The sequence below is a fragment of the Lampris incognitus genome, chromosome 1, assembly GCF_029633865.1.
Source record: "Lampris incognitus isolate fLamInc1 chromosome 1, fLamInc1.hap2, whole genome shotgun sequence".
Taxonomy (NCBI): domain Eukaryota; kingdom Metazoa; phylum Chordata; class Actinopteri; order Lampriformes; family Lampridae; genus Lampris; species Lampris incognitus.
In genome coordinates, this window is record NC_079211.1 from 20,893,137 (window position 1) to 20,918,836 (window position 25,700).

General features: G+C 42.6%; 2 protein-coding genes and 1 pseudogene across 2 annotated transcripts; all 3 read right to left on the reverse strand.

The window, feature by feature from the left end:
• Positions 1-5,658: 5,658 nt before the first annotated feature.
• Positions 5,659-7,837, reverse strand: LOC130127070 (transforming growth factor beta activator LRRC32-like). The gene is made up of 2 exons (XM_056296625.1): positions 7,726-7,837; positions 5,659-7,548 (listed from the first exon to the last, which is right to left on the reverse strand). The coding sequence occupies exons 1-2, from the start codon at positions 7,813-7,815 to the stop codon at positions 5,659-5,661; spliced, it is 1,980 nt and encodes a 659-aa protein (XP_056152600.1). The 5' UTR covers positions 7,816-7,837.
• A 657-nt stretch (positions 7,838-8,494) lies between these two features.
• Positions 8,495-10,862, reverse strand: LOC130124762 (tumor necrosis factor ligand superfamily member 13B-like; annotated as a pseudogene).
• A 1,297-nt stretch (positions 10,863-12,159) lies between these two features.
• On the reverse strand, positions 12,160-25,281 carry eda (ectodysplasin A). The gene is made up of 8 exons (XM_056294862.1): positions 24,970-25,281; positions 17,567-17,666; positions 14,639-14,677; positions 14,162-14,338; positions 13,753-13,787; positions 13,569-13,620; positions 12,759-12,889; positions 12,160-12,420 (listed from the first exon to the last, which is right to left on the reverse strand). Exons 1-8 carry the CDS (start codon positions 25,279-25,281, stop codon positions 12,160-12,162), a joined length of 1,107 nt encoding a protein of 368 aa, XP_056150837.1.
• Positions 25,282-25,700: the final 419 nt, after the last annotated feature.

The window sequence follows — 25,700 nt, forward strand, 5'->3', positions numbered from 1 at the left end:
TACCTGTTCGCCTTCCAGCTAGGTGCTAAATAAATGATGATGATCAATGAATTATAAGTTGTGAATTCGTTCTGTGCATAGCGAACATGACCATCGTGTCCAACTTTCAGTTTTGTTCTGCCGTTTTCTCGCAGCAGCGCACAGCATCATGGGGGAGTTTTTCAAATAAAGGTCACATAAAAGGAAGTGTAATTCGCTGTTAATATCAATCAGGACTGTACTTTAGGCACCAAATACAAATCAATAATGAGCACCATACAAATCAATAGTAATAAAAAATATTATGACAAATTATATGGGTCATTTACAATGATGGGTCAGGGTCATACTTGTAGTGTTGCCAGTCTCCCGGCCAAGACACGGCAATAATTTATGGAACTATGACTGACTAGTCTGATATGATGACCATCATGAACGATAGACATATTTTGTAGTCTGATCCCGGCATTAGTGACATGTTCTATCTGTCTATTGATCTCCCTCGCTCGTTTCAGTACTATCGACAGCACCATTATCGCTACCCTGTTGATACACCGAAACAACTTTGTTCTGCTTAGTCTTGACTGACCTATTGGTTTGAAGAAATTCATCAAATTTGATAATCTTTTTGACATTTTACCAGTTTCCTCCATGTTGCTGAGGGTATCCTTATTTAAACTACAGTAACATTTGCTCACATGATGCGCACAAACCTCACACCCTTGAGTCGTCACTAGGCAGGTTTCCATTAACCTGCTTAATGCGCAATTTGAAATTGTGAAGTAAAAACGCGAGTAGTGGAAACACGTGAATTTTGAAAAAACTCGAATATCACCAAAAAGTATATACGCTTTTATGAGGTGTTTTTTCGACAAAGAAGTATTTCACAAATTGAAATGGAAATAGATTTTTCATATTTAAGTCATGTAACATGACATTCAAAAACATGGTGTGTTTCGTGTGGTCGGATGACACTGAACTTGTCTTAAAGTCTGTTCAAGATAAAGAGATCACAGCCATTTTTGATAACAAGCAGCAAAAAATGTTAATATTTATGTTTTGAATTAAAATGATTATTTCGTTTCGTTGCCTACCAACATAGGCATCGTCGGTTTGAATCCCCACGTAACCTCCTGCTTGGTCGGGCGTCCCTACAGACAAAATTGGCCATGTCTGCAGGTGGGATGTGGGTATGTGTCCTGGTTGCTGCACTAGCGCCTCCTCTGGTCGGTCAGGGCGCCATTTCGGGGGGCAGGGAGAACTGGGGGGAATAGTATGATCCTCCCATGGACTACGTCCCTCTGGCGACACTCCTCGCTGTCAGGTGAAAAGCTGGCGACTGTACATGTATCAGATGAGGCATGTGGTAGTCTGCAGCCCTCCCCGGATCGGCAGAGGGGGTGGAGAAGCGACCGGGATGGCGCGGAAGAGTGGAGTAGTTGGGTGGGTACAACTTACCTTTCGCAAAGTCCCGCCCATCAAGCTTCTCGGAAACATCCAGGAAGTAGCCGGAAAACACCAAAACATGAAGGAAGAAATCAGCGCAAATAAGTGATGTATTTTGGAGTAATTCATCCTTAATATCATCCCGTGAAAGGCAGAAGGGGTTACAGTATGCATGAGGGATACATTCAGAATATTAAAAGTAAAGCTGACTTGTGTGGACTCCGGGCTGCCAGGCGCAATTGTAATTGAGTGTAAAGCTTACCGGTCGCAATCAAAGAATGACAAACCCCATCAACTAATCTGAGACACATTGTGGACCAATTGTGCTCTTGCACTGTAGGGTAAGTTACATATTTCAGCTATTATTGGTATATTTTCAATAATCCATTGTCAGCATCACCATATTATAGCGTTGATTTTGGCCAAGGTTCCCCATGGCATTGTTTTAGCCAGGCTTTTTCGGGGGTTCTGTATGGGCTCCAGGGGGTCGCAGAGCGGCCAGGGACATGCCCCGGGGCCGGGGGAACCGCCACATGATTTTTTTTTTTTACCTTCGGACCAGAACCGGTATTTTCAACAAAATAAGGCAAACGAGATGCCTCCGCGGGCGGGATGACTTTTCCGAATGGCCTGTCCCCACCTGGAGCTCACAGAGGGGGAGAAACGTTTAAAATAGGCCAAATATGAGGAGGTCAGGCTGGCCATAGACCATCCCAGCTGACCCTCCCCGCGGGTCTTTATGCTCTGAAATGAAAGGTGGAACCTGGCTAACCTGTGACTGGCATAACAAAGTTATGTTATTGGGCTAGCTATCATTGGCTATCATTAAATTAGGTATCTCAGGCCACATACTAAGCTGGTTACGTTCATCGGGTACATTAATAATATTATTTTGTTAGTCAGTAATACGTTGATATGTTGATAGTGGTAATAATCATTGTGTGGGTAAAAGTAACAGTAATAATACATTAGCTATATTAGCTATCAATAATAGCTAGTAGCAAGCTTATGTAGCGAATTCGGGGGGACAACGCAACCACAGCGACTGCCGCGGCCGGGACGCGAACCCGTATCGCCCGCACCGCAGGAGACATCGCTAACCGCTCGACTAAAGGGTTATACACGCGTGTTAGCGGCCAGCGTGTCTTCTTATCCATGCACGTTACACTTAGCTTGGAGCAGACAGGTATTTTTGTTGGTTTTGGATGGATTAAGCTGGCCATGGGGTCTGCTGTACTGCAAAATCCATTGCCATTATTGTGCTTCTTGCGTTCTGGGTTTCGGGAAGGGAAAGAAAATTACACCCCCTCCAAACTTTTCTGATATCTAGTATCTGATTTACAGATCCCATAGGCACACCGTTTCAGCATTTTGCTGTCTGTTTAAAAGCTTGACGGGCCTCCCTCACACAGAAACGGTTGCTAAGGTAGGATTGGACAAGCACCGTTCTGGGGCGGTACTTTGTGAAAGGTCAGTTGGGCAGAAAAAGAAAAAAAAAAGGTTATTTTGAAGTGCGTCTCCGCCAGAATACTACTTCCTGTTTGATTAGCGCCTTGAGTGAGTGATTTTTAACAATGCAGTTAGAGAAGAGAAAACAGAAGTTTTAATAGTTTGTGTCAGTAAAGTGCTTTTTGGAACGTTCAACACATGTGCATGCAGTCATTAATATCCTCCAGGGCAATTCATAAGGAGATTGAGGTGGATATGAGGGAGAGAGGATCGGACAAACCCTGGCATGTTCTTCGGAACAAACGGAAGACGGTGAAGCAGCGTTACCTTTCTGAAAAAAGAGAGCTCTGTAAAAGCAGTGTTGGAGGCAAAACAAAGATAAAATTCATTTTTTGTTTGTTTTTTTGTTGTTGTCTTGAACCAAATATTGGGACAACGACCTATCTTCACATCAGTGACCTCTGTTATCAACAGTATAGATAAGGCAGACATTATTTCAGTTTTGCATGACCTAGCTAGCTTAGTATAAGGGGTTTGCCTTTCTGTTTTTGCGTGCATCACATGCCCTCGTCGCCTTCGATTAAACACAAACCACGGCTATTGCAGTGGATGCAATCGAAATCACCATGCCAACACATGTTAGGTCTTGGAGATCTGTCACCATGTGTAATTGAATGACTATCGCGAGAGGAGAAAACCCAGCTTTAATCATCTTTCATTTTGTAGACATTCATGTTTGACACTGGTTGTCATGAGAATACAAAAAAATGCACATATTTCACCAGCGTTTTGTTATGTCTGTTAATTACATCAAATCCTTGTAGGTGTTGGGTGGTCTGTACACCATCGGGGAAAGCCATACCAACATGTACCCTGACTCTGCCAAATGGCGGAAGCTATGAGCAGGTATGGGCTTGGCTAGCACTTGGATGGAGACCTCAAAGGAAAACTAAGTTGCTGCTGGAAGTGGTGTTGGTGGGCTAGTTGGGGGCAGTCTTCCTTCTGGTCCTAATAAAAACAACAAATATCAAATCCCAATGCCCCAGTGCAGTGACGGGGACACTGTGCTCTAGGAGATGCCATCCTTTGGATGAGATGTTAAACTGAGATCCTGACTCACTGTAGTCATTAAAGATCCCATGGCACTTATCACAAAGAGTAGGGGGTCCCCCCAGTGTCCTAGCAAAATTCCCAACCTTGCTCTCTCCATCTGACCACCGAATCATCCCCCCCCATGTAATTCACTCAATGATTCCTCCCTCTCCACCTCAAGCTGTTGTGTAGTGAGCGTTCTGGTGCAAAATAGCTGCCGTGCATCACCCAGGTGGGTGACACACGTTGGTGGTGGTTGAGGTAAGTTTCCCCCCCCTTTAATGTGAAGCTCTTTGGGTGTCTAGATAAAGCGCTATATAAATGTAATCCATTATTATTATACGCCTCGTGCCCCTAGCAATGCAAGGTTGTGGTCCAGTCAATAAATTGTGACTTAGTTCCTCTTTTTGCCTCCCCATATTGCTAGCTGTTGGTAATTTTGACAATTTGAGTCAGGCTGTATTAATGTTTTGTTTTTTTTGCGTCACCTAAATATGATCGATTTATTTTATATGAAGTGGTTTTGTCTGTCTAAATAATAGAAACAAAACATGGGTATTTTCTCAGTGAGGCAACAGTTTTGGACATTGTATGGTAGATATCAGCAGCTTTTCCATTCACTTGACATATACATATCAAATCAGCGTACTTTTATTTTCGTGGAATTCACCACGGATTAATAAGTTTAGGTGGATAAATATGACACAACATAAAAATGCTGTCAAAAAAAGTAAACATTAAAGCTCTTCTTGGGGAAATATATGGTTACAGCATATCTTATGGGTAAGTTCAGATATATGACACTACTGTGTTAAGTCTCACAAATACAAAATGTTAGGTAAAATACATTTCACATTAGGTCGGTTAAATCCCACTTGTTTGTTAATTGGCAGAGTAATAAGACGATACCTCACTGTGAGTAACATTGTAGTATTTAAGGAGTTGGTACGTTATTACCAAGTTCATTCAAAACGATTTTACTGCAAAGGTCCCACTACATATTCCATAGATAAGTAGTCTACAAAGGAGTCATAAGATTGAGCGTTGAGGAGGCTCGACCTTTTCTACCAGCTTACTAGAATTTAAAAGTACATTTTATTTTTATGGCTTAAGTAGTGTCTAAGTCCTACTTGCATTTAGAGTTGCCCAGGGGGAAACTGGCGCTTAATGGTATGCTCGTCTGCACGGCTTGTATAACAATGAAGGTGGTTGGTTAGCTACCTCATACTATAAAGGAAACAATGGAATCAGTGAAACATTCATCCATCCATTATCCAAACCGCTTATTCTTACTCAGGGTCGTGGGGATGCCGGAGTGTATGCCAGCAGTCATTGGGCAGCAGGCGGGGAGACACCCTGGACAAGCCGCCAGTCCATCACAGGGCCGACACACACACACACATTCACACCTAGGGACAATTTAGTATGGCCGATTCACCTGACCTACATGTCTTTGGACTATGGAAGGAAACCGGAGCACCCAGAGGAAACCCACGCAGACATGGGGAGAACATGCAAACTCCACACAGAGGGCGACCTGAGACCACCCGCAAGGTTGGACTACCCCGGGGCTTGAACCCAGGACCTTCTTGCTGTGAGGTGACTGCGGTAACCACTGCGCCACCGTGCCACCCGTAAGTCAAACAATAAGAAAAAACAAAACAAATATTACAACACATTTCAGATCAAACATCACACCATAAAGGATCCTTGCTGGCAACTCATCTTCATGGTGAAAAACACTAGCATTGTTAATATTATTACTACAAATAGGAAAATTATGATTACTTGCCCAAAGGTAACTTCTGTTATTTTTGTATGAAACTGACAATACTTTGAAGGGTTTTTTAAATAATCTTTCAACGCAATATTATTGACGTTTGTAGCGCATTTTGCCTGGTTGATGTCGGGCAAATTTGTCTGTAAGCCATGTAGGATTGTCAGCCATCTGGTGTCACAGCAGTTGAACGAGTTCCCACTGATGTACATCGTGTCAAGGTGTGCAGATATGTCGTGAATCAAAGAGCGGTTTAAAGACAAAAATGCATTATTTCTTATATCGAGTTCTCTCAGGGGAGAACAATGTAGACTAGCGGGTATGGTATCCAGACGGTTGTTTGAGATGTTCAGCTGTGTTAACGCTGGCAGACAGGGCAAGGACAGTTCAGAGCTAGTCAGGTTGACTTCGCTGATACTCAGGGATTGAAGACTTTGCTGCAGGCCTTCTAGCGCACCCACCGGTATGACCATGTCCGTATTCCCTGCAATGTTAAGGGAAACTAAAGAGGTTTTTTCAAATGTATTCGGATGGATCATCTTTATACTGTTTTCTTTAAGGTTTAGGTGTTTAAGTGTTCTAATTTGTCCAAAGGTCACACAAGATGTTTTAGGCTTGGCTGCCATTTGCTGTTGGGATTTAGATGGTCTCAACTTGTCCACGGGGCCACAAGGTTTCACAGAGTTTTCCTGGAGATTTAATGTCTCTAGCTGTGTGAGAGCCTCGAGAAAAACGGGGGAAATATAGGCGAGTCCATTGCTTTTCAGGTCAAAGTACCTAAGAGATGGAAAAAGACGCTGCTGATGGTTTCCCAATGCACTATCCTTTGCATTATTATTGCTTATATTACGCAAACAATTGTAACTGAAATTAAGGGTTTCCAAAGAAGTAAGGAGGCTCAGAGTTTCCATTGGAAAAGTCCTGAAGTGGTTGTAGCTTAGGTCAATGTAAATCAATGGCATCAGCCTCCACTTTGAGTAAACGTTATAATCCTCTGCTGCATTGTCTTCCTCTCCTGTTATATTTTTATAAAGAGAATTGGCCTCGGATATTAGCATTGCTTCTGAGTTCAAGGCACCAACCATATTATTTTGTAAGTAAAGATATCTCAAACGATTGATTGCTGGAACAACCGGGAAAAAAAACAGGTTGTTGTGACTCAGATCCAAGATTTCAAGCCTGTACAATTTATCATCCTCACGTGTTACAAAGAACTCTATTGAATTTCGGCTGAGATTTAAATTCCTAACTTGATGTAATTTGAAATCACAGATATGGGCCAGGTTATTTTTCGCCAAGTTAAGTATCTCTAATCTTCTCAACGGCTCAAAAGTCCCTTGCTCTATGTGCGCTATGAGATTGTTATCGATACTAATGGCTCTCAAGCCTTTGCTCTCTTTGAACAAGTTGTGTGTTAATCTTGTTAAGCCATTGCCCGTTAGTTTAAGAAGGCCAAGAGAGGATTTATTTTGTAGGTATAGTTCCACTGCATCATCATTCAAACTGTTCATTGATATATCCAAACTTTTGAGCTGACCAATAGATTGGAGGGCTTTGCTGTTTCTGCCAAAGTTGTTGTTCAGCACATTTCTGGACAAATTCAGCTCTTCAAGTCGAGCCAGGTTGTGAAAAGCCCCTTCTGCGATGAGATCCAGCTGGTTGTTACTCAGGTCCAGCTGCTGCAGGTGTGGCAGACCGAGTGTGTGCAACTCTCTGATGAAGTTATTAGACACGTCTAGCCTCCTAAGTGCTACATCCAAATCCATGGGAATAAAAAAGAGGCTCTGGTTGCGCCAGGACTGCTCCTTGAAATAAAGGGAAAACACACATGTGATCGCTTCATGAGCATTTTAGCTATGCCTCTACCAGCAGAGGTGCGTTTCTAGATTCTCTGACTAAATTGAATACATACAAAGGCCTGCTGATGGGACATGGAGCCATCGTCAGTAACGTATCATTGCAGTTTCTGGAAAAGGGCCTACCTGTGGATGGTAAGAAGGCGCTCCAGTGATGGAGAGGTCATGGCTTAATGACCAGAGGAGAAGGAGATTACAGAGTGTACGTCGGAGCATTTTCTCTCAGCGACCACTCCTGTCGTTACACTGTGTCACTGGTTTTCAGGGCTGGCATGAACACACACCCATTTATAGATGCGCTTCATCCAGAAAAAAAAAAGAAAAGAAAAGGAAAAACATCTGTGGACACCAGATAGGCCTTGCGGACACTATATTTACTATATTTACACAATAAAAAACATTACCGTTGACAGGCACTTTCACTGGAAGGTTTTGGAAAGAACCCCCCCCCCCCAAGATGGGTAAACACAGTCTGTATTTGAACACGCTCATATTTCTGTGTTAATTGTAATACAAAACTAGACACATATACCAACTTAGCACCGTTTATTTGCCATTTGGATAATGTGAAGTTTTGCACAAAGGTATATTTTTCCAATTCATTCAAACTTTTATTTTATCATATAGCATTTATTAGGTGGGGGATATCGCCACAGGGAAACACCTTCTCTAAGCACTGTAACCTTTGTTTGTCCTGTGCTATTTTTGGGGAAACGGAAACCTTTGTAAAATAGAAAAGGGGAACAAATATACAGATGGTGTGGAGGTGGAGGGAAGCCCCACCCCCACCCCCCCAGGAAAGTGTGATGAGACAGGATGTGATGAAAGGAGAGGCAAGAGCATGCAAACATATATTGTGGAAAAGGAAATAGACTCGACAGAGCTCTATTATGTTGGAGCTTTAATGGACATTTTAAAAGGAGCCATCTTACAAAAAAAAAAAGATGGGTGGACAGTTCATTTAGAAGAATAGTCACGTCTCCTCCTTGAGCCGGATGACAATCGCCAAGAGACAGCATGTAGCTGAGTCTTCCTGCTGCTGTCACTTGTTTTTCTATCTGTATCCTTCAGTCAGCGCGGTGTCAACTTCCTACATCCTGCAACAATAAGCCGTATCCTTATTGCTTTCACATTTTCTTGCTTTACTTCAGCTGCATGATGCCAAAAAAGGTTGAATCTGCATCCATGGAGATCAGAGCTTGGGGCCGATTTGGAATCACCAACTCTAGCTCATCGTCTTGGTCCAATTTCACTACTCCTGTGTGAGGGAGGACAGATGACATTGTATTGTTACAATGAATTTGTTCTCTGCATTTAACTCATCCTATTGTATAGAAGCAGTGGGCAGCTGCAGCGCCTGGGGACCATCTCCAGTTCTTCTTTCCATTGCCTGCCATTGTCAGAGGCACAGGCAGGAGTATTAACCCTAACATGCATGTCTTTTTGACGGTGGGAGGAAACTGGAGCACCCGGAGGAAACCCACTCAGACATGGGGAGAACATGCAAACTCCACACACAGAAAGGACCTGGGACAGCCTGGAGTTCAAACCCAAGACCTTTTTTTTTTTTTGGATTTATTCCCCCCCTTTCTCTCCCCAATTGCACCCGGCCAATTACCCCACTCTTCCGAGCCTTCCCGGTTGCTGTTCCACCCCCTCTGCTGATCCGGGGAGGGCTGCAGACTACTACATGCTTCCTCCAATACATGTGGAGTCGCCAGCCGCTTCTTTTCACCTGACAGTGAGGAGTTTCGCCAGGGGGATGTAACGCGTGGGAAGATCACGCCATTCCCCCCAGCTCCCTCTCCCCCCTGAACAGGCGCCCCGACCGACCAGAGGAGGCGCTAGTGCAGCGACCAGGACACATACCCACATCTGGCTTCCCACACGCAGACACGGCCAATTGTGTCTGTAGGAACGCCCCGACCAAGCCAGAGGTAACACAGGGATTTGAACCGGCGAGCTCCATGTTAGTAGGCAACCGAATATACCGCTACACTACCCACATGCCCCCCAAACCCAGGACCTTCTTGCTGTGAGGCAACAGTGCTAACCATTGAGCCACCGTGCCACCCCAGATAGATCAATAGATGCACAATCATCAATAGGTAGATACCATTGTAACCTTATGCAAAATAACAGTGAAAAGTAATTGTTTTTAAAGACCTAAAATGTGTCGTGGTGCCTTACTGACTTGAGGTGTAGCAGGTATTGGCACAGGTAGCCTGGGGCATCTCTTGTAGGCAACGTAGGAGGATTGTCGATGTTTTCCCTGATATTCTGGAGCCACCGATTTGAACTACGTGGCCCATAACCGTGTCTGGGCCATGGTACAAAACCTGCATATAGAACGAGGCCTTAGCAGCACAGTCGGAGCACATCTAATGTAATATCAGCTACTATGACTGAGAGCTATAGAGTGACAGTATACTTGTCCAAACACCAGGTAATAACCGTCCTCTTGGACAACAATTTTGTTTTCCTTTGCTGAAAGGGCTTGCCCTTGCTGCACAGCAACGGACCATGGGATCACTGTTATATTTCCTATGGGAAATGGCAAAATACACTGAGTCAAATCAATGACAGACATCCCAACGTGAAAGCCAAAGATTTGAATTAGCTTTACCTTTTACATAAGGTTGTTTGTTGGTATTGGCTGATAACTGCAGAACAGACTGTGGAGCTGGTGAGCAGGAAATAAAAAAAATGATTTTTTTCCCCCCCTTTTTTAGCGACATATGCTCTTCATGGTCTCACTTCCCGATTAGATTTTAACAAATGTGCGCATTTTCATCTCCCACCTCTGCAGTCACCCTGTTGCCGTTTTAATCTTCTGGAGGACGACTTCAGAGAAGCCTTTGGCGTTCTTTGGAAAGTACTTGGCTTATTGTCCTTAGAGAAAACAGCATTTAGAGGAAATTTATTATTGTAGTGCTATCTAAGCACTTGATAATGGCATAAATCTCAGTAGTACAATGTCCAAGATTACTCCATCCAGCATAATCATTGACATACCTCCCTTGTTTTAGACATCTTGGCAATCCGCCCATCACTGAGTCCCTCAAAACGCGGCTGATTTAATTGTAGAATTATATCCCCTTGGAGTTTTCTAAAATCATTCTCTAAAATACTGGCTCTGTACACCAGGAACAGACTGAGACATAATATGAACGCTGTTACTGATAATAAAGTATTGTAAAGCATACTGAGACTTGGGAGACTGGATGTCCTCACGTTACTGAGAAAGGGGTGAGGTCACACATCAGTTAACCCCGGAAACTTGAACGTTGGATTTCAAAACGAGGATTCTAAATGAGGAACCATCTTCCTTCGTCTCTCTTGGTTTCTCAAGATGGAACTCATTTAGATTGTATGAAGATTACCGCCAAATTTGCAGTGCATTGTGAAACGCACGGTCTAAGTAAAAGCCACATTTTAATATAGACAAAGGCTTCATTCAAAAGAACATCATTTGTTCTTGTCAGTACTCGTGCCAGGGGAGTCCAATATGAAAGAGAAGTTCTAACCTTTTAAATCAATACCACCGGCTGCAGAAACGTCAAAAGGCAGACAAATGCTTTTAGACAGAAAATGAAACATTTTAATCCATCAATCAAATCCATTTACAAAAGTATATCCCATTTTATATACAATATGTACAGTGACATATAAACATAACTATCATTTTTCTCAACATGGATTCATTCATACGGTAACTAAACAATAGCACTTTAACAAAACATATCACTCTGATATTCTGCAGGAATGCTGTAGTGCAAATGTGCGCAAATACATAGTGCTGTTTCGTGAATGCCTCATAACTCCAGTTTTGACAGTTTTCCCTTTTTTTACTTGAACCGGGAAGTTTGCATTGACTTGTATCTGCCAGGTTATTTTCGCAACCCATTTAGATAAAACTTTAAAAATCACATTTCTAAAACACCTTATCTAAAACCTTATTTCAAAGGGCAATGCCAACAAGCTGGTGGAGACAAATTGTCTTAGTTACCGAATACTACACTTTTTTTGTTTTTGTTTTGGAGATACAAGGTTATCATTCAACAACACTTAAATATAAAGTATCTGTCAGCGCAGTGTCCTTCCTTGATATAAAGAGATGTTTATGTGTTGAAACAAAGCCACGACTATAAATAAGTGTTGAATGTAAAGAGGACATCTGGCTCATGAAGGCTCGTCATTTTGCACAGAATCTATGTTAAAGGAAGCATTACTGTCTACGTCAACCATGTTCGAATATCCTCTTTTTTTACAATTATGGAACTGTTAAAGTGAACAAAAGTCCCCAAAAGGCTTCCTCAAATTTACTCAGGGTCAATGGAAAGCATACAGTATCTTCTTAACAGAGTTCCTATGGGCACTGCATGGTTTGAGCTAGGCTCTAGATAGAAGTTGCTTTTAAACACTTTTTTTTCCAATATATCAATCCTCGCAGCAACTACTGGGAAAGATGAAAAGGTGGTATGACTCTTTACTGAACAAGCCATTATTAGCAACTTCTATTTAGTACTCTGCACAGGATTTGGTGGCTGTGTGTGGTTATCAGTTTTGTCCAGCAGATGGCGCCTCCCCAAGTCTGACACTTCCCAGAAATGTGGTGTGGTTGGTCATGCTGATTAGTGTATCCTCATAGACCATGCGTATGGAGATCCTCTGTCCGGCACGCAGCAAGCTTACACCAGCCGTGTAACAGGTGTTGAACTTGCGCTGGCCCGTCTCGATGCTGCAGGTGCATCGAAGGAATGGAGTAGAGTCCACCATCACCTCATAGCTGGCAATGTCGGTGAAATTGAGGTAGTACACCTGGTGAGAAGGGAGGGGAGGAAATATAAAACACGCGAGAAGAAGGGTAATCGATACTTTATGGCTTATTTCACAATGAGGATATTTTAAACATGGGTGTATTCACTCAAAGTTCGAGTTATGGAAGTTCAAATTCAGACACATGGAGACAGAAAACAGAGTAGGGTTTATTTCACTGTAGCTTACAATAAATGGGAGCAGGAGAGTTTCGGACAAAGAGAGCAAACTGTTTTTTTTGTTTGTTGTTTTTTTATGTGTGAGCTGACTATGGAATAACTGAACAGCTCGAAAGATTTTATGCTGTAATATATAAGAGTTAGGTCAAGGACCGTACTCACTTCTACCTGACTATATATGAAGTAGACACCATCCAGCAGCACCTCCAGCTCCCCGGAACGAGAGTGCATCTTAAACACACGGTGATGGATGGACACCATCTTCCAGTTGCGAAGGACACCTTCGGACAGATCTGGAAAATGAGGTTAGAGGCAAGTGGTCAACTTAAAGCAAAGATTCTGTACATAACCACAAAGCCATTAAGGTGTTGCAAGCCTTAGCCGGTGAGCTAAAAAAAACAAAAACATTTCAAAGCATATTGTAAAAATGCAAATCCATTATCCATATCAGATGGGTTGGGTTGAACAGCTTGTACTCGGATACTGATGTGAGTAATCATGTACTATGTTTTTTTCCCCTATATTTTGACTGGGTCTTTTGTGAAAAGTTGCAGCCAAGGTTTGAAGATTAATAGTTACTGTTAAAATTTCACGACATTAGTGATAGTTTTATTAAATAGCGACAGCTCAATAAAAAAAAAAACACATGGAGAAAATGAACACTGCAAGCTTTGATATATGAATGCATGTGAAATGTTTGACATCTGACTAACTGATTGACTGACTACCCTGAACTTGCCTTTAAATGCCCATGATGCTCTGGTGACAGCATCATGACCAAAAGAAAGAAAAAAAATCGGATTCAGCAGGGTTTTCTTTGACAATGTCAAGAGATCATACCTAGTTGCATCTTTAATACTAGCCTCGTGATTTACAAGCTGTAAAATTGAACCTGGAATTCAGCCAGATAGCCACTGATTAAATTTCTGATCACCACTTGCAATCACTTAATGTAGCGATAAGAATCCTTACCTTCCCTCACTTGGATGGTTGTTTCTTGCCCTTGCAAATGAACCACTGCTGGCTGAAAAACACAATTTCACAATTGTGAAAGAATTCATGGTGACTAATTTCGATGAAATAAATGAGAACAGCTTTGTCCTATTACCCATTGCATCTAAGACACATTCATGTTTAAATATGTGACACACTATACCTGGAATTCCCTTGTTTTGGTCTTATCGGCAACCCCTAAGGCAAGAAAAGAGACATACTGAGATGCTAGCCAGAACAAAGTGGAGATGATGGTTAAAACAAAACAGACAATGACATAGTTAAAATATGGATCACTGCTAGCCAACACAATGTTGGACACCCTGGATGTAAAATCACTTCATGTAAAAGCAATGAGTTCATTCATTGTGACAACTATAACTCTCTTGCAGTGTGGGAAGACTCACACAGCCGGTGCAAGATTGTGTATTACATAAGTGTAGGGACAGGTTATCAATCGAAGACCAAATCTTTCAGCCAGAGAGAGTAAAAAAACACTGGTGCTGGTTGTAATGGCCTTGGCGATCGACAAGTATATCGTGTATTTTTTTTGTATGAATGAAGGTTTATACCTGCGGGACCTTGAAGGCCCGGAGGCCCCTGAGGGCCAGGGGGTCCAGGTGGTCCTGCTGGCCCCACAGCATTACTCCCAGGAATGCCAGGAATTCCTGGGATGCCTGGTGGCCCTTGAGGGCCAGGGGGACCTGGGGGACCTGGAGGGCCCTGTGCCCCTGGAGACCTTTTCCTCCCTGAGAAAAAAAAGAAGAGAAAGATGGTTGGTACCAACATTTAAAAGTTCATCTTTCGACATTGACTGACAGTAGATTTTGATGGAAGAAAAGTGAGAGGGTAAGTGAGAATTCTGCGCTGCATTCTTTTGAGTATTCCTGTAGGACAGTAGTGCGAACCTTATCGTTCACTGCGAGCCAAGATGGTTACTGGATTGCAATATTGGATGACAACTTCGGGATACTGCCAGAAAGCAGGCAAAAGTCAGCGGCCTAATCAATGAAAAAGATAGCAGAAATTTAGCCTGCGTTTTGAATTACCTTTTTTCTTCTCTTTCCTTCTTTCCTTTCCAGTTGATTCTGAAAGAAACAAAACAGTATGATTAAACTTGAAATGGTCTTTGGAACAATTATCATCTCGGATAACATCTAGTGTATCCAGCTCATTCCATGTAGGTATACTAAATGGGCTAAAATAACAGATTCAGATGTGGTGCAATGAGCAGTTGAGTGGAGGTATGTCAGTCTGCGGTATCTTCTAGTGTAGTAATTTGTAAGTGTGGTTTCACCTCCTCTGTATGAACAAGTGCCTTAAGCATTCACAGGCAGTGGAACTGGAGAAGATCATTAGAGAGATACTTTATCCTGCCAAAATCCTTTTCTTTGAATTAGGCCCAGATGGCGGACGCAGATGAAAGTGGGTGTACATGTGTGTGTGCATCTGTTTGTGTGCGTCTCTCATTTACAACCATGTGTATGTGTGTGCGTGCATGTATGTTGGTGGGGCATCTATGCCGGTGCTTGAAGAACAGAATGCACTTGTGTGCATCTGTGTGTTTGTGTGTGCGTGTATGTGCGTAGGCTATGTGTGTGCAAGCTGAAGAATCCCTTTCAAAAAGCCGTCTCGCTGCTCTTGTGTTTACCATGTCATTACAACTACAAAGGCCATTTAACCTTAAAACCTCACAGTTTGAGTCCCCTCAAACATATGGCCAGTGTTTCTCCTCTGGCTAAATGACTGGATGCATCCGCATGGATTTCTCTTAACGAGCAGCCCTATCTGGAATCTGGTGCCCGTTAGGAGTGGCGAGAACACGTACGTACACACACACAAACACATGTGAACGCATGCATGCGCAAACATAGGTACGTGTGTGTGTGTGTGTGTATACACACACACACACACACGCACACACGCACACACGCACACACACACACACACACACATCTAAGGCTGAGATTACAAAAGCCTTTGTCTGTGTGCTGAGAGCAGAGGAGAGACCTGGGAATGATTAGTGTTTAGAGGCTCGGGACTTTACTGATTTATGTAGAAAGTCTCAAAGGTGAGTTTTTTCTTCTAATTTAAACACAATCACTAGCCCCCCCCCCCACACACACCCCAACCCCCCCACCCAAGTATTCAGTGTCACGCCACAGACGTTGGAATGCTTTGTGATCATGCTGCACTTGTTGCACTCAGACATGAGACTTCAAAGGCTTGCTTTTTTATTTGCATAGCGCACATTCTAAACAAAAACTACAAAAGCAAATTCAAGCATATTGGCCATATGGTTCTCTGTTTTAACTATTGATTGTGATAAATCAAATCAATGAAATTCATGAGTGTCATCAAAGACTTAGAGCTGATAACCGTCTTTTAAAACAGCCACCTGGGTCCCCCCCCCCCCAAAATAACGACTGCAAAATTCCATGAAATTATTAATTCATGTCTCTAATTTCCAGTGCTTTAGGCCTTCGCGATAACGTCGCCGGGTGAAATTTCCAGACTCTACGTGCACAGTCGACATTAATACAAGAGATATTTCAGAGACATGATATTACTTTGAGACGGGGAAATCAACACAAGCTTTGCTGTCTGTTTCAAATTGGTGAAACCCTCCCAAACTCTTGTTTTCCTTGTTTGCTATCCAAGTAATAATCAATCCCATTCCATTTAATCCCTTGCTCTATAAACTCAGCAACATTATGTGGTAGAGCTGCTTTGTTTAGTAAGCGCTAAACAGTAAAAAATAAATTTTGCACAAAGTGAGAAACCATTAACAAACTATTTTCAAAATTTAAGAGCCCTAAGCCCACCATAAGGCTGATATTTACATTCTATGTAATCCCTACGAAACTAGCAATGGCTTGAGTAGCCATTGCTGAGCCGTTGCTGCAGGACCAGATCATCGTTAATTATATCTTTAAATAAACACAGAAACGCCACAGACACTACAGGTGCATTGGAAAGCCCTAAACATCAGCTGGTGGTTTTATAAGCTTGCTTGTTGCACTTGGGTCTCAGGATTAATTGATGGATACAGAAGTTCATAGATTACGTACCAAGAACTGACACTCTTTGGGGTTATTCCAATCTTGGAAGGGGAGCTTTAAGCTTCAGGAGAGGCCTGTGAGGACTAGGGGACTGTGGTACCACGGTCTCATTACAGACAGCATGAGACATTTCATTTCAAATTCCTTGGGACTACAATCTCCTCCTCCCTGAAATGGGAAGACAGCTTCACCACCATCTAGAATACAGCTCACCAAACACTATTCTTTCTCAGGCGGCTTAGGAAATTTGGAGTGTCTAGGGTTGCAAAGTTACAGTTCTGCAGAGCTGTCATAGAAAGTACGCTCGCTTTCTCAATAACTGTATGGTATGGCAATTCTGCATCCCACGAGGAAAAAACTGTTGGACAGAGCCGTGCACACGGCTTCATAAATAATTGGCTGCGAACTCCCCCGCCATTTCTGAATAATACCATATTCACATTCAGTGGAAAGGTTTTACATTTTTAAAGGAGTCCTCACACCCGGCCAACCCTCCTATTCAATCATCTCCCATCGCGTAAAAGACTCCGCAGTATCAAGACCATAACATCTCGCTTCCACAATAGCACTTACCCTGCAGCAGTCTGCATCCTAAATGCTTCACTGATTGTATAAGTATAGTCTCCTTAAGCACATGCACTTTAATTCATCATTTAAAAGGGCATGGGACATATGGTTGCATTAACTGAATTATAATTGTAACAGTATGTTTTTGTGGACACTCCTTGTTTGCATTGTGTGGTTATATGTTTACTGTTGTTATCTTTGAGCACACTGAAACAAATTCCAGATCAACTGTAAAATTGATATGGCAATAAATTATTGAATCTTGAAATCTTGAGACAGACATCAAGGCCGCTATGGACACTTACAGTAACAGTTGATGCAAGGTGGTCAAGTGACAAAAGCTCATACCGGAGTCTGGTTGTTTGCTTGGGCTCCTTTTCGCTCGCTGAGTTATGCCCCTGCTGTCTTCTGTGACATGAAAGTCACTACGTCTGTAGAGTAACTTCTCCTGCAAAAAGACAAAAAAACAAAAAACAAAACTTTAGATTTCTCTTTCGCTCAAAACTCAGGAGCATTTATGGGCCCACACTCTTTGCAGGGAAAGGACTGCAAACAGTAATAGCAGTTTAGAACATTATAAATCATTTTCTTTTTTTAATTGCACGTAAACAATGAGCAAGACCCATGTTGCAAGTTCTCTTTCTATTCTTGGGGTATAGTGTTAACTCAAAGACAACTTTGGCCGTTTGAAAAGCTGTGAAACGCAGCCAGCCAGCATACTCCTTCGTAGCCAAGTCATTGTCTGTCCCATTGGTGCTGTAACCTATCCTGTAACCCAACTCACTTTTGTCTGTGTTTCTGTCTCTTGAGACAATCACCTGGACACGACTGCTCTAAAATTCACCTCTTTGTACAAAAGGAGGACAGGAATTGTGGTTTATCTGAGAGCAAGACCCATTCATATGGCACCTGGTTCCAGCCCTATTCAGAAGTGGCATGAATAAGCTTTAACATACATTTTTTTTTTGGAACCAAAAAAAGGATCTGATGGAGCTGGTCTGAGCTCATCCCAAAAAAAACAGAACAAGCTATGCTACAGCGGTGGGATGTTCCCATGGGCGAGTGAGTGGCAGGACAAACCGCATGCTTGTGTTCTTATGCGACTGGTTCTGGTCGACCTACATTCACATGAACTCTGTGGGACGTCCTGACCTGACTGTAAACCACGCGACGCTCATGCAAACATTAACACCAACACTGAAATGTTTCTTTTAGGGATTTTGAGTTCCTAAATGCAGATTGTACCGTGGTTCAAAGTCACATTTTGTTAGAGTGCCAGTTCGTGATCACATCTTTGGAGGATTCCCAGAGCCAGACAGACAAAGAGACTCTGCATTGGTAACAAAACGAGACCACCCAAAGGCATCTTTTTGTTGAGCCTCATGATCCAAGAGATCCCTCTTGGTCACACTTTGGAGTGTCAGTGTAAATGACTGTAAAAAGTGCAGACAGAGAGGCTGTCAATGGCTGAGGACAAATAGGCGTATAACTGTTATTGTACTGGACATCTGCTTGGAGTTTGTATAAGTGACATCTCCCAAGCACTGACACGTGCATCACCTAAAACGAGGATCAAACCATGATTAAAAAAGGGGAAAAAAAAGATGTTTCATCTAATTTTATTGCAAGGAATAAATCAGGGGGACATGCAGGCGTGCTGACAGGAGCTTTCACCTCTTATTTCCACGTGCCTAACCCAATTCGGGGCAAAATGACACATCCTGATTTTCCATATGTAACACTCAGATAAATATATCAGCTTAACCTAAATGGAAACAAAGAACAGCTCGTTCTACTGAATACAACATAAATTCTATAAGGCTCTTTGTGTGGTTTTAGGCAGAGCCACTGAAAGACTATTGGAAGACAGACAGGAAAAGTTATGTTGTGGGTCTTTTCTGAAGCTCGACTCAGATGTGGAACCCCCATCAGAGTGGGATGAGCTGTATCATGTCAAACACCCCCTGGCAGTGTTGGGCAAGCTGAAAGTAGTTAATGTCCACATCCCTGACCAGCCACCAACCATGTCTGACCTTATAAGTATGGGAATTCCAGCCTCCTGGAGAACTATGTGTTGGAGTGGTTTATCGGCACACAGGCCTCCAGATGTTCCTGCGAGCAGCAACGTTCCCTGTTCATTTGGTGTGCAGGTGTCTCCACATCTCCACTCCAGCTGTTGGCATATAGGGGGCTTTTACTCCTCAAAGGATTCTGGTTGTATGTTCAGGCATATGGCATTACACTTTCGTCTGTTCTGACAGCCAAACATGATTCCAACAGCCAATTTCTGGACCAAGATTAATCTCCATCAAAAAGTCAAAAACAAACAAACAATCTGCAAGGCTACTACAAAACTGGTATGTTTAGCATTAAAACAATATGCAAGCTGCAGAGACAGAGAAAGGTCAAATTTAAGTCCATCCATTATAGAGGTGCCTAGGAGAGAAGAATGTGTACGCTTGTTTGCTACATTTCACTTCATTACAGCATTTACTGCCTTCATACCCTTCAAAGGCATGCAGAGTTACAGTAAATCAGGATGACAATGTGTTGGTATGTACGCCAAGTGCCAACTATTGAGTAAACCATTCTTTTTTTCAGCACAAGGGAAAGGCTATTAATTAGAGAGCCTTTAAATCTTCAAAGTGCGGGGGTTGCTATTGTGCACAGAGGACGCGCTTCCCTGTTGCTCCGTGAGGATGTGACTAAATTTCAGTCACTCCAGGGATGTGCAATTTGTGATCACAAGATTTTTTTTTTTGGCAGCATTAACACAGTTCCTTGCAAATACAGCAGGGTCCTGCATTTTTGTCCTAATTAGTCCCATTTTTCTACCTTTACTAAAGGAATCTCCTTCAAACTGTTTGAGGACATTTAATACCACCACCTCAGTGTTATTTTCAGTATTATTGCTAGTTAACATTCATCTTGAAAGCAAAACACAAAAATCTAATTAAATCTCAGTCTTTGTACTGGGACAGAGATGCCGTCACTGACTAGTGGGTGAAAATATAACAAGGTCTGTAGGCTGTGGAGGTGAGAAAGGTGGAGAATCTGGTTGGAGGCTGCAAAGTGATGATCCCAGATGTGGCATGTAAAGTAAACCACTGGAAAACCATCAATGCTCTAATGGTAGAACTGACCCCAATGGCATGCATAATGCTGAGAACTAGAAAGATAATACTTATGTATTTACACACCCTGTTGGGAAAATGACAGTCTTCTTTGAGTCATTCCTTATTACTTAATTAGCCTGAGACAAATAAAAGACTCCTCCACATTTATGCGGGTCTTTAAAAGGCCCTTGTCTCCATGGGGTCGAATCCCTTCTTTGTTTTTCCAGTGAGAAGAACAAGTTGTGTGTTCAACTTCTATTCTCAGCCCCCAAACACATTCCCGATTGCTGCAGAAATATTGGCAAAGTCGTTACTAGCCACTTTAATACAGTTAAAGCCTATACATTTTCTTATTTGATGAGGTGATTGTGATTCTTGGCTAAATGTGTAAATGGACTTGCTCTTCTTTAGGAGCATGCCCGTTATGTCTGCCAAGATAATTCAATCTAGTGTGGAAGATTTGGCTGCAACGAGTCTACAGGGAGTCCAACTCATCTGTCTTTTGCTCTTATCACACCTTTGCCCGCATCAATCGTTTCCTGATTTAAAAATAACATATTTCCATCTGTGCACACGATAGCGCTCTATCTGATCACACCCTTATCACACTTAACTTGAATGTTAATGTGGGTGACAGGCCACCCTGGCGCCCCATTGCATGAATGCTGCTGAGGACTTTGTGTCCCATCAAACTGACTTTTTAAAATAGCTGTTAACTAGACTCCAGATGTTTCAGCATCTGTTCTTTGTGAGACTTTGAAGGCATACATCAGAGAAGAAATTATTTCATACACTGTTATGAGAAATATATTGGGCTCAGGAAAATGTGAGCTAGTACCGTTAATCACTCAGCTGAAATTTTTTTTTTACCATTATTTACTCAGGTTGGGTGAGAGTGACAGTCCTATTTAGCAATAACCAGCATTACACCCATGCTGCACAGTCAAGAGACAAAACATGGGGGATGACAGGTACAACAAACTCTCACTCTGTTTGGAACTGAGGAGCAAACTTGGAAAGCTTGAATTTACTGCCTTGCTCAAGGGTAAATTGAGCGCTATTAATGGAAATCATCAAATCGTTGGATAACAAGTGATTGAATGCGTCTGAGAAAGTGAGAGGTGTTTTACATGTTTTTCTCACATTCTGGATCATCTCTGTGAAACAGGGCATCTTTCAAAACGGTGATATTTGATGCATGTCTCAGCGGTGGTAAGATGAATATCTATTCAAACTGTTTCCATCCTATGCTACGCATTTGCTGCTACTCCAGGTCCACTTAAGTGTTACTGTTGGGACAACTTTGAGCACCTGGAAACAGTTCCAATGTTTGGGCAGGAAAATGCTTTCTATTGTAGTCTTTCTTGCCACGAATCATGCCTTCTATTAAATTCATTGCCAGGTGAAGCAGTGTTCATTTTCTCAGCACTGTTTTCCCATTTTCTTACGTGACTCAGACAGACTGGACACCATGAATTCCAAATAAAAAAAAAAAAAAGGATTTTTTCCCCTCTTTTCTTCCACAGAAGTGTGATGAGATCAGATGTCAGACATGCTAAAACATGTTCAATTTGCTCAAATTGTAGTATTGTGTAAACGTTATACTCGGCTGTGTATTTCTAGATTTAGATAAAGATAAAGCAAAAGTAAGTATCTCCTAAGTATCTCCTCTGCTCTGTCTCACCTACATCCCTTTGCACTGTCGCTGCTAACACAGTTTCAGCATCTCTGATCTATTCTCTGCACCATTGCACTTTATTACCTCTTATTTCGCCTGTATATAGTCATCCTTGTGAATATATCTGAAGATTGTTGTGTTGTTGTGTTATTCTATGTTAAGTACACTGAGAGAGCCACAAAACCGGAGTCAAATTCCATGTAGTGCAAACCTACATGGCCCATAAACATGATTCTGATTCTGATACAAGCAAGCTCCACCCTTGTGCACAGAGATTCTGACAGCTTGGGTTATGGTACCTAATATACACCATTTGGGAGTTTCACTTGAACTGATCTACCTAGAATTAGCTGCATGAATACATTTTAATTTTTTTGAGCAAAATCAAGTACTGGCCTTTATTGTTTTTCTTTGCCACCAAAAGTAACACTGCAGTACGGTATTGTCGTTATGACCAAGTGTGGATACTGAAACGTTTTGAAATCTTGATATCTGCATTAAAAGCATCTTTACATTCTTCCAAAAACATTCAGATGTTCTTTCTTCATAGACAAATTTTGCGTTTTTATAGATATATACTATCAGTTTATCTCTGAGGCGCTACCTATTGGCTTTAAAATTAGGTAAGACCTCATAAGCAATCGTGCCCTCCCCAGAAGGACACAGTCTCTTTGCAGTAAACAAACTCTTTGCATTGGACATCTGAACAACTGAAGCCATTCAGGAGGATGATCTAATCAGAGAAAAGTACCAGTGGAGCTTTGGAGAAATTTCTCCATCCACCTTGCATTACTATAATTTAAGCTTAGGACATTGACCGATCCAGTGCAAACGGGTGTGATTCCTTAGCTCTATCTGACAGATGCAGTCCTAAGCTGCACAGACACTTGCTTTCTAACTCATCATTTGGCCTCCCAACAAACCCATTTGGCTCGTTTGGATGCCATTTGCGGAGCACTCCATGCCAAGCAAGCCTGCTGCCTTTAGAAAACTGTTTGAAGAAAACCCTTACCCCTGCTCCCCACTTCTGCCGCTCCCTAATTATTAAATGCGAGAGGCAGTGCGCTCATCTTACGCCTCTCTAGGGATCAGTGATATCAGAAATATGCAGTAAGTGTCTCTGCTGCCAAATTAAATTAGATGTTAGAAGCTTTCTTCGCATGCTATGAGAGTACACCACCCATCTTTTGAAAAATTCAATACTCTATTATGCCGATTAAGTTGGTCCAACCAGGAGTTACATGTTTCATTTCAAATGACAGTGATATAATGATACTATAATATGATAGCCAAGCCTATGCGCATAATGTCTGGTATGTCTGGTATGTGGTGTATATGTTTATTTGTTGTCGGCTTACCTGTTTGTTTTTCTTTTCTTTGTTTTCTGTGTGGACTTTTCATAATTTAATTACTCTTGATTGTATACCTGCATATCACATTGAATCTCATTGATGCTTCTGAAGAGCCTTTGATGTTGACTTGTGTGAAAAATCCAATAAACAGTGTTTAGGTCTATAAAAAAATTCTTCAAAGCAAACGTCTCAAAAGCTAACAAGTGTGGCCGCTTCGTCCAAATGCCACATGCTCCTGTTTCTCCATCTATGTAAACTGTGGGATGTGTAATCAGAGTTGTTTAATGCAGACATCTGGCTAGGACAGCATCACAGCATGGTTAAATATTTACAGCTGGGCCAGAGTCTTTCACCTCATGAAGCATCACCATCTGGGGTGAATACCAGACTCATCTCACTTGGGTTAAACTGGGGAAACCACTGCTATCTAAAATAAGCTTAGCAAAAGGCAGCGAGGACTCAATGAATGGCCTTAGTTTGTCACTTATGACAGGAAAATATTAAAGTTACACAGCAATGTTGAAAGCAGTTCTGAAAATGGATCTAGCATCTGAAGCTCTAGGACCTTTTTGGTTGACATTTCTCTGCAGCCTAAATTAGGCCTACTTTAACTCCTTGAGGTGACTATCTAGCTCGAAAGCAAAGCTAAGCTGAGCTGCAAATGCACGAGTCCTGCAAATATTCTGCAGAGAGAATGAATGTCTCCTAAAAGGGTTACACAGCAAATGACATTTTGCGGTAAATGGGCTGGCATGGTCAAGTTAGGTAGGACCTTTGCTTAACCCACATCATATTGATGAAAATGAGAAGGTGGGCGGAGGCGGTGGTAGGTTGTCTAAACCTCAGACAGCACAATGAACATTCAATCAGTTTAGTGCCAGAAAAGAAAACGTGTGGCTGAAGCTGGCTCGAGTCCAAGTACCAACTGCTCATCTAAGTCCGGATGAATTTACATCAGCCCTTGGGCTTTGCACCTGCTAGTGAGCTAGTTAATTTTCAGTCCACCTGCTCCAGCATGTTCACTGACCCCTCTCAGTGTATGAGGCTGGGCACCAAGCCCAAGTTCAGTGTAGCCTATCACACTGCTCTCTGGTTGAGAGCAGCACAAAAAAGAAAAAGAAAGAAATCCCCAGAAGGGGATAATGAGCTTCTACACCAAAACATAAAGCAGGTCTAGAAGAACAGACCCCATGAGTAGTGTTTTTCAATTACTCCATTATCAATGACAAGAGTTAACATTTGGACATCCGCAAGTTGCCTCCTAGCTGCGGTAACATGCACTGGCACAGGTAGATGGAGCTTTGGGCGAGGTGACAGCCTGGAGCCATCATCCATCTTTGTCCGATAAACCGAACCGTTCACACGGGGGCATTAATTCATAAGGAGACGCTTCTGTAAAACAACTTGCCTCCCGAGCAATGCCGCGACAGAGCAGATGACAGAATCTGACACGGCGATACGTTACACTAGACGTGAGCAGGGCTGAATGAATGCGAACCGTCTCCCTTTGTCAGGAGGGGAAACAATGTCGGGCTGCTGCCCTCGTATCAGCAGCTGTGAAATTGTCGCGCCCGGTGTTCGGGCGGGGGGGGGGGGTTTGTTTACCTCATGACCCTCTCCGCGGCTGCTGGAGTCCACTCGCTGGTGACCGGGTGAGAACGCCGGGTCGGCGAGATCCGTTCCCCCCAGTGTCAACATGGAGTCTCTTTTCTGGTGGAATATTTCCCTTTGGACTTCGGATCGCAGGTCCAGGTAGCAGACGAGTGTGATAACATGCAAAGACAGCGACAGCAGGAATAATCCCAAGAAGACAAAACCGCCGCTCCTATTCTTGCACTTCTTGTTGCACGTGCATGGAGGTGGTCTGGGCATCACTTTGTCCGGGAAATCATCCCCGGATGAACCATCGCATGCCATTGTCGGATAGAGACCCAAAAAATAAAGGCGTTTATCTCGGCATAATCAAGTCGCCTGTCTTTGTCTGGGCCACGGCTACTCATTAACCTTGTTCCAAACTCATAGGTGCAGCAGGTCGGTGCAAAACTTCTTCGCGCATCTGTAGTAACAATGGAGATCCGCCTACGACGACCGTGATTGGTCGAAATCAATTACGACCCAGGCAATCCGGAACAGGCTTGTAGCGGTGTTTTAGCGACACCCAGCCGATTATTTGGGTTACTGCAAACCTGCCGAGGCGTTGATGTCATGCTAAAAATCATGGGGTCTCGCCCATCTTATTTTTGGCTTTATTCTGAACACACACACACACACACACACACACACACACACACACACACACACACACACACACACACACACACACACACACACACACA

What these genes read in the sequence shown, in the direction of transcription:
- LOC130127070 (XM_056296625.1), bottom strand. Translation starts at nt 7,815, where the DNA reads ATGCTCCGACGTACACTCTGTAATCTCCTTCTCCTCTGGTCATTAAGC. An exon ending in CGCCTTCTTACCATCCACAG is followed by an intron (nt 7,549 to 7,725) that starts GTAGGCCCTTTT and finishes CTTTATTTCAAG; the next exon opens with GAGCAGTCCTGGCGCAACCA.
- eda (XM_056294862.1), bottom strand. Translation starts at nt 25,281, where the DNA reads ATGGCATGCGATGGTTCATCCGGGGATGATTTCCCGGACAAAGTGATG. An exon ending in AACCATCCAAGTGAGGGAAG is followed by an intron (nt 12,890 to 13,568) that starts GTAAGGATTCTT and finishes CTCATTTTCCAG; the next exon opens with ATCTGTCCGAAGGTGTCCTT. An exon ending in TCATATATAGTCAGGTAGAA is followed by an intron (nt 12,421 to 12,758) that starts GTGAGTACGGTC and finishes CCTTCTCACCAG; the next exon opens with GTGTACTACCTCAATTTCAC.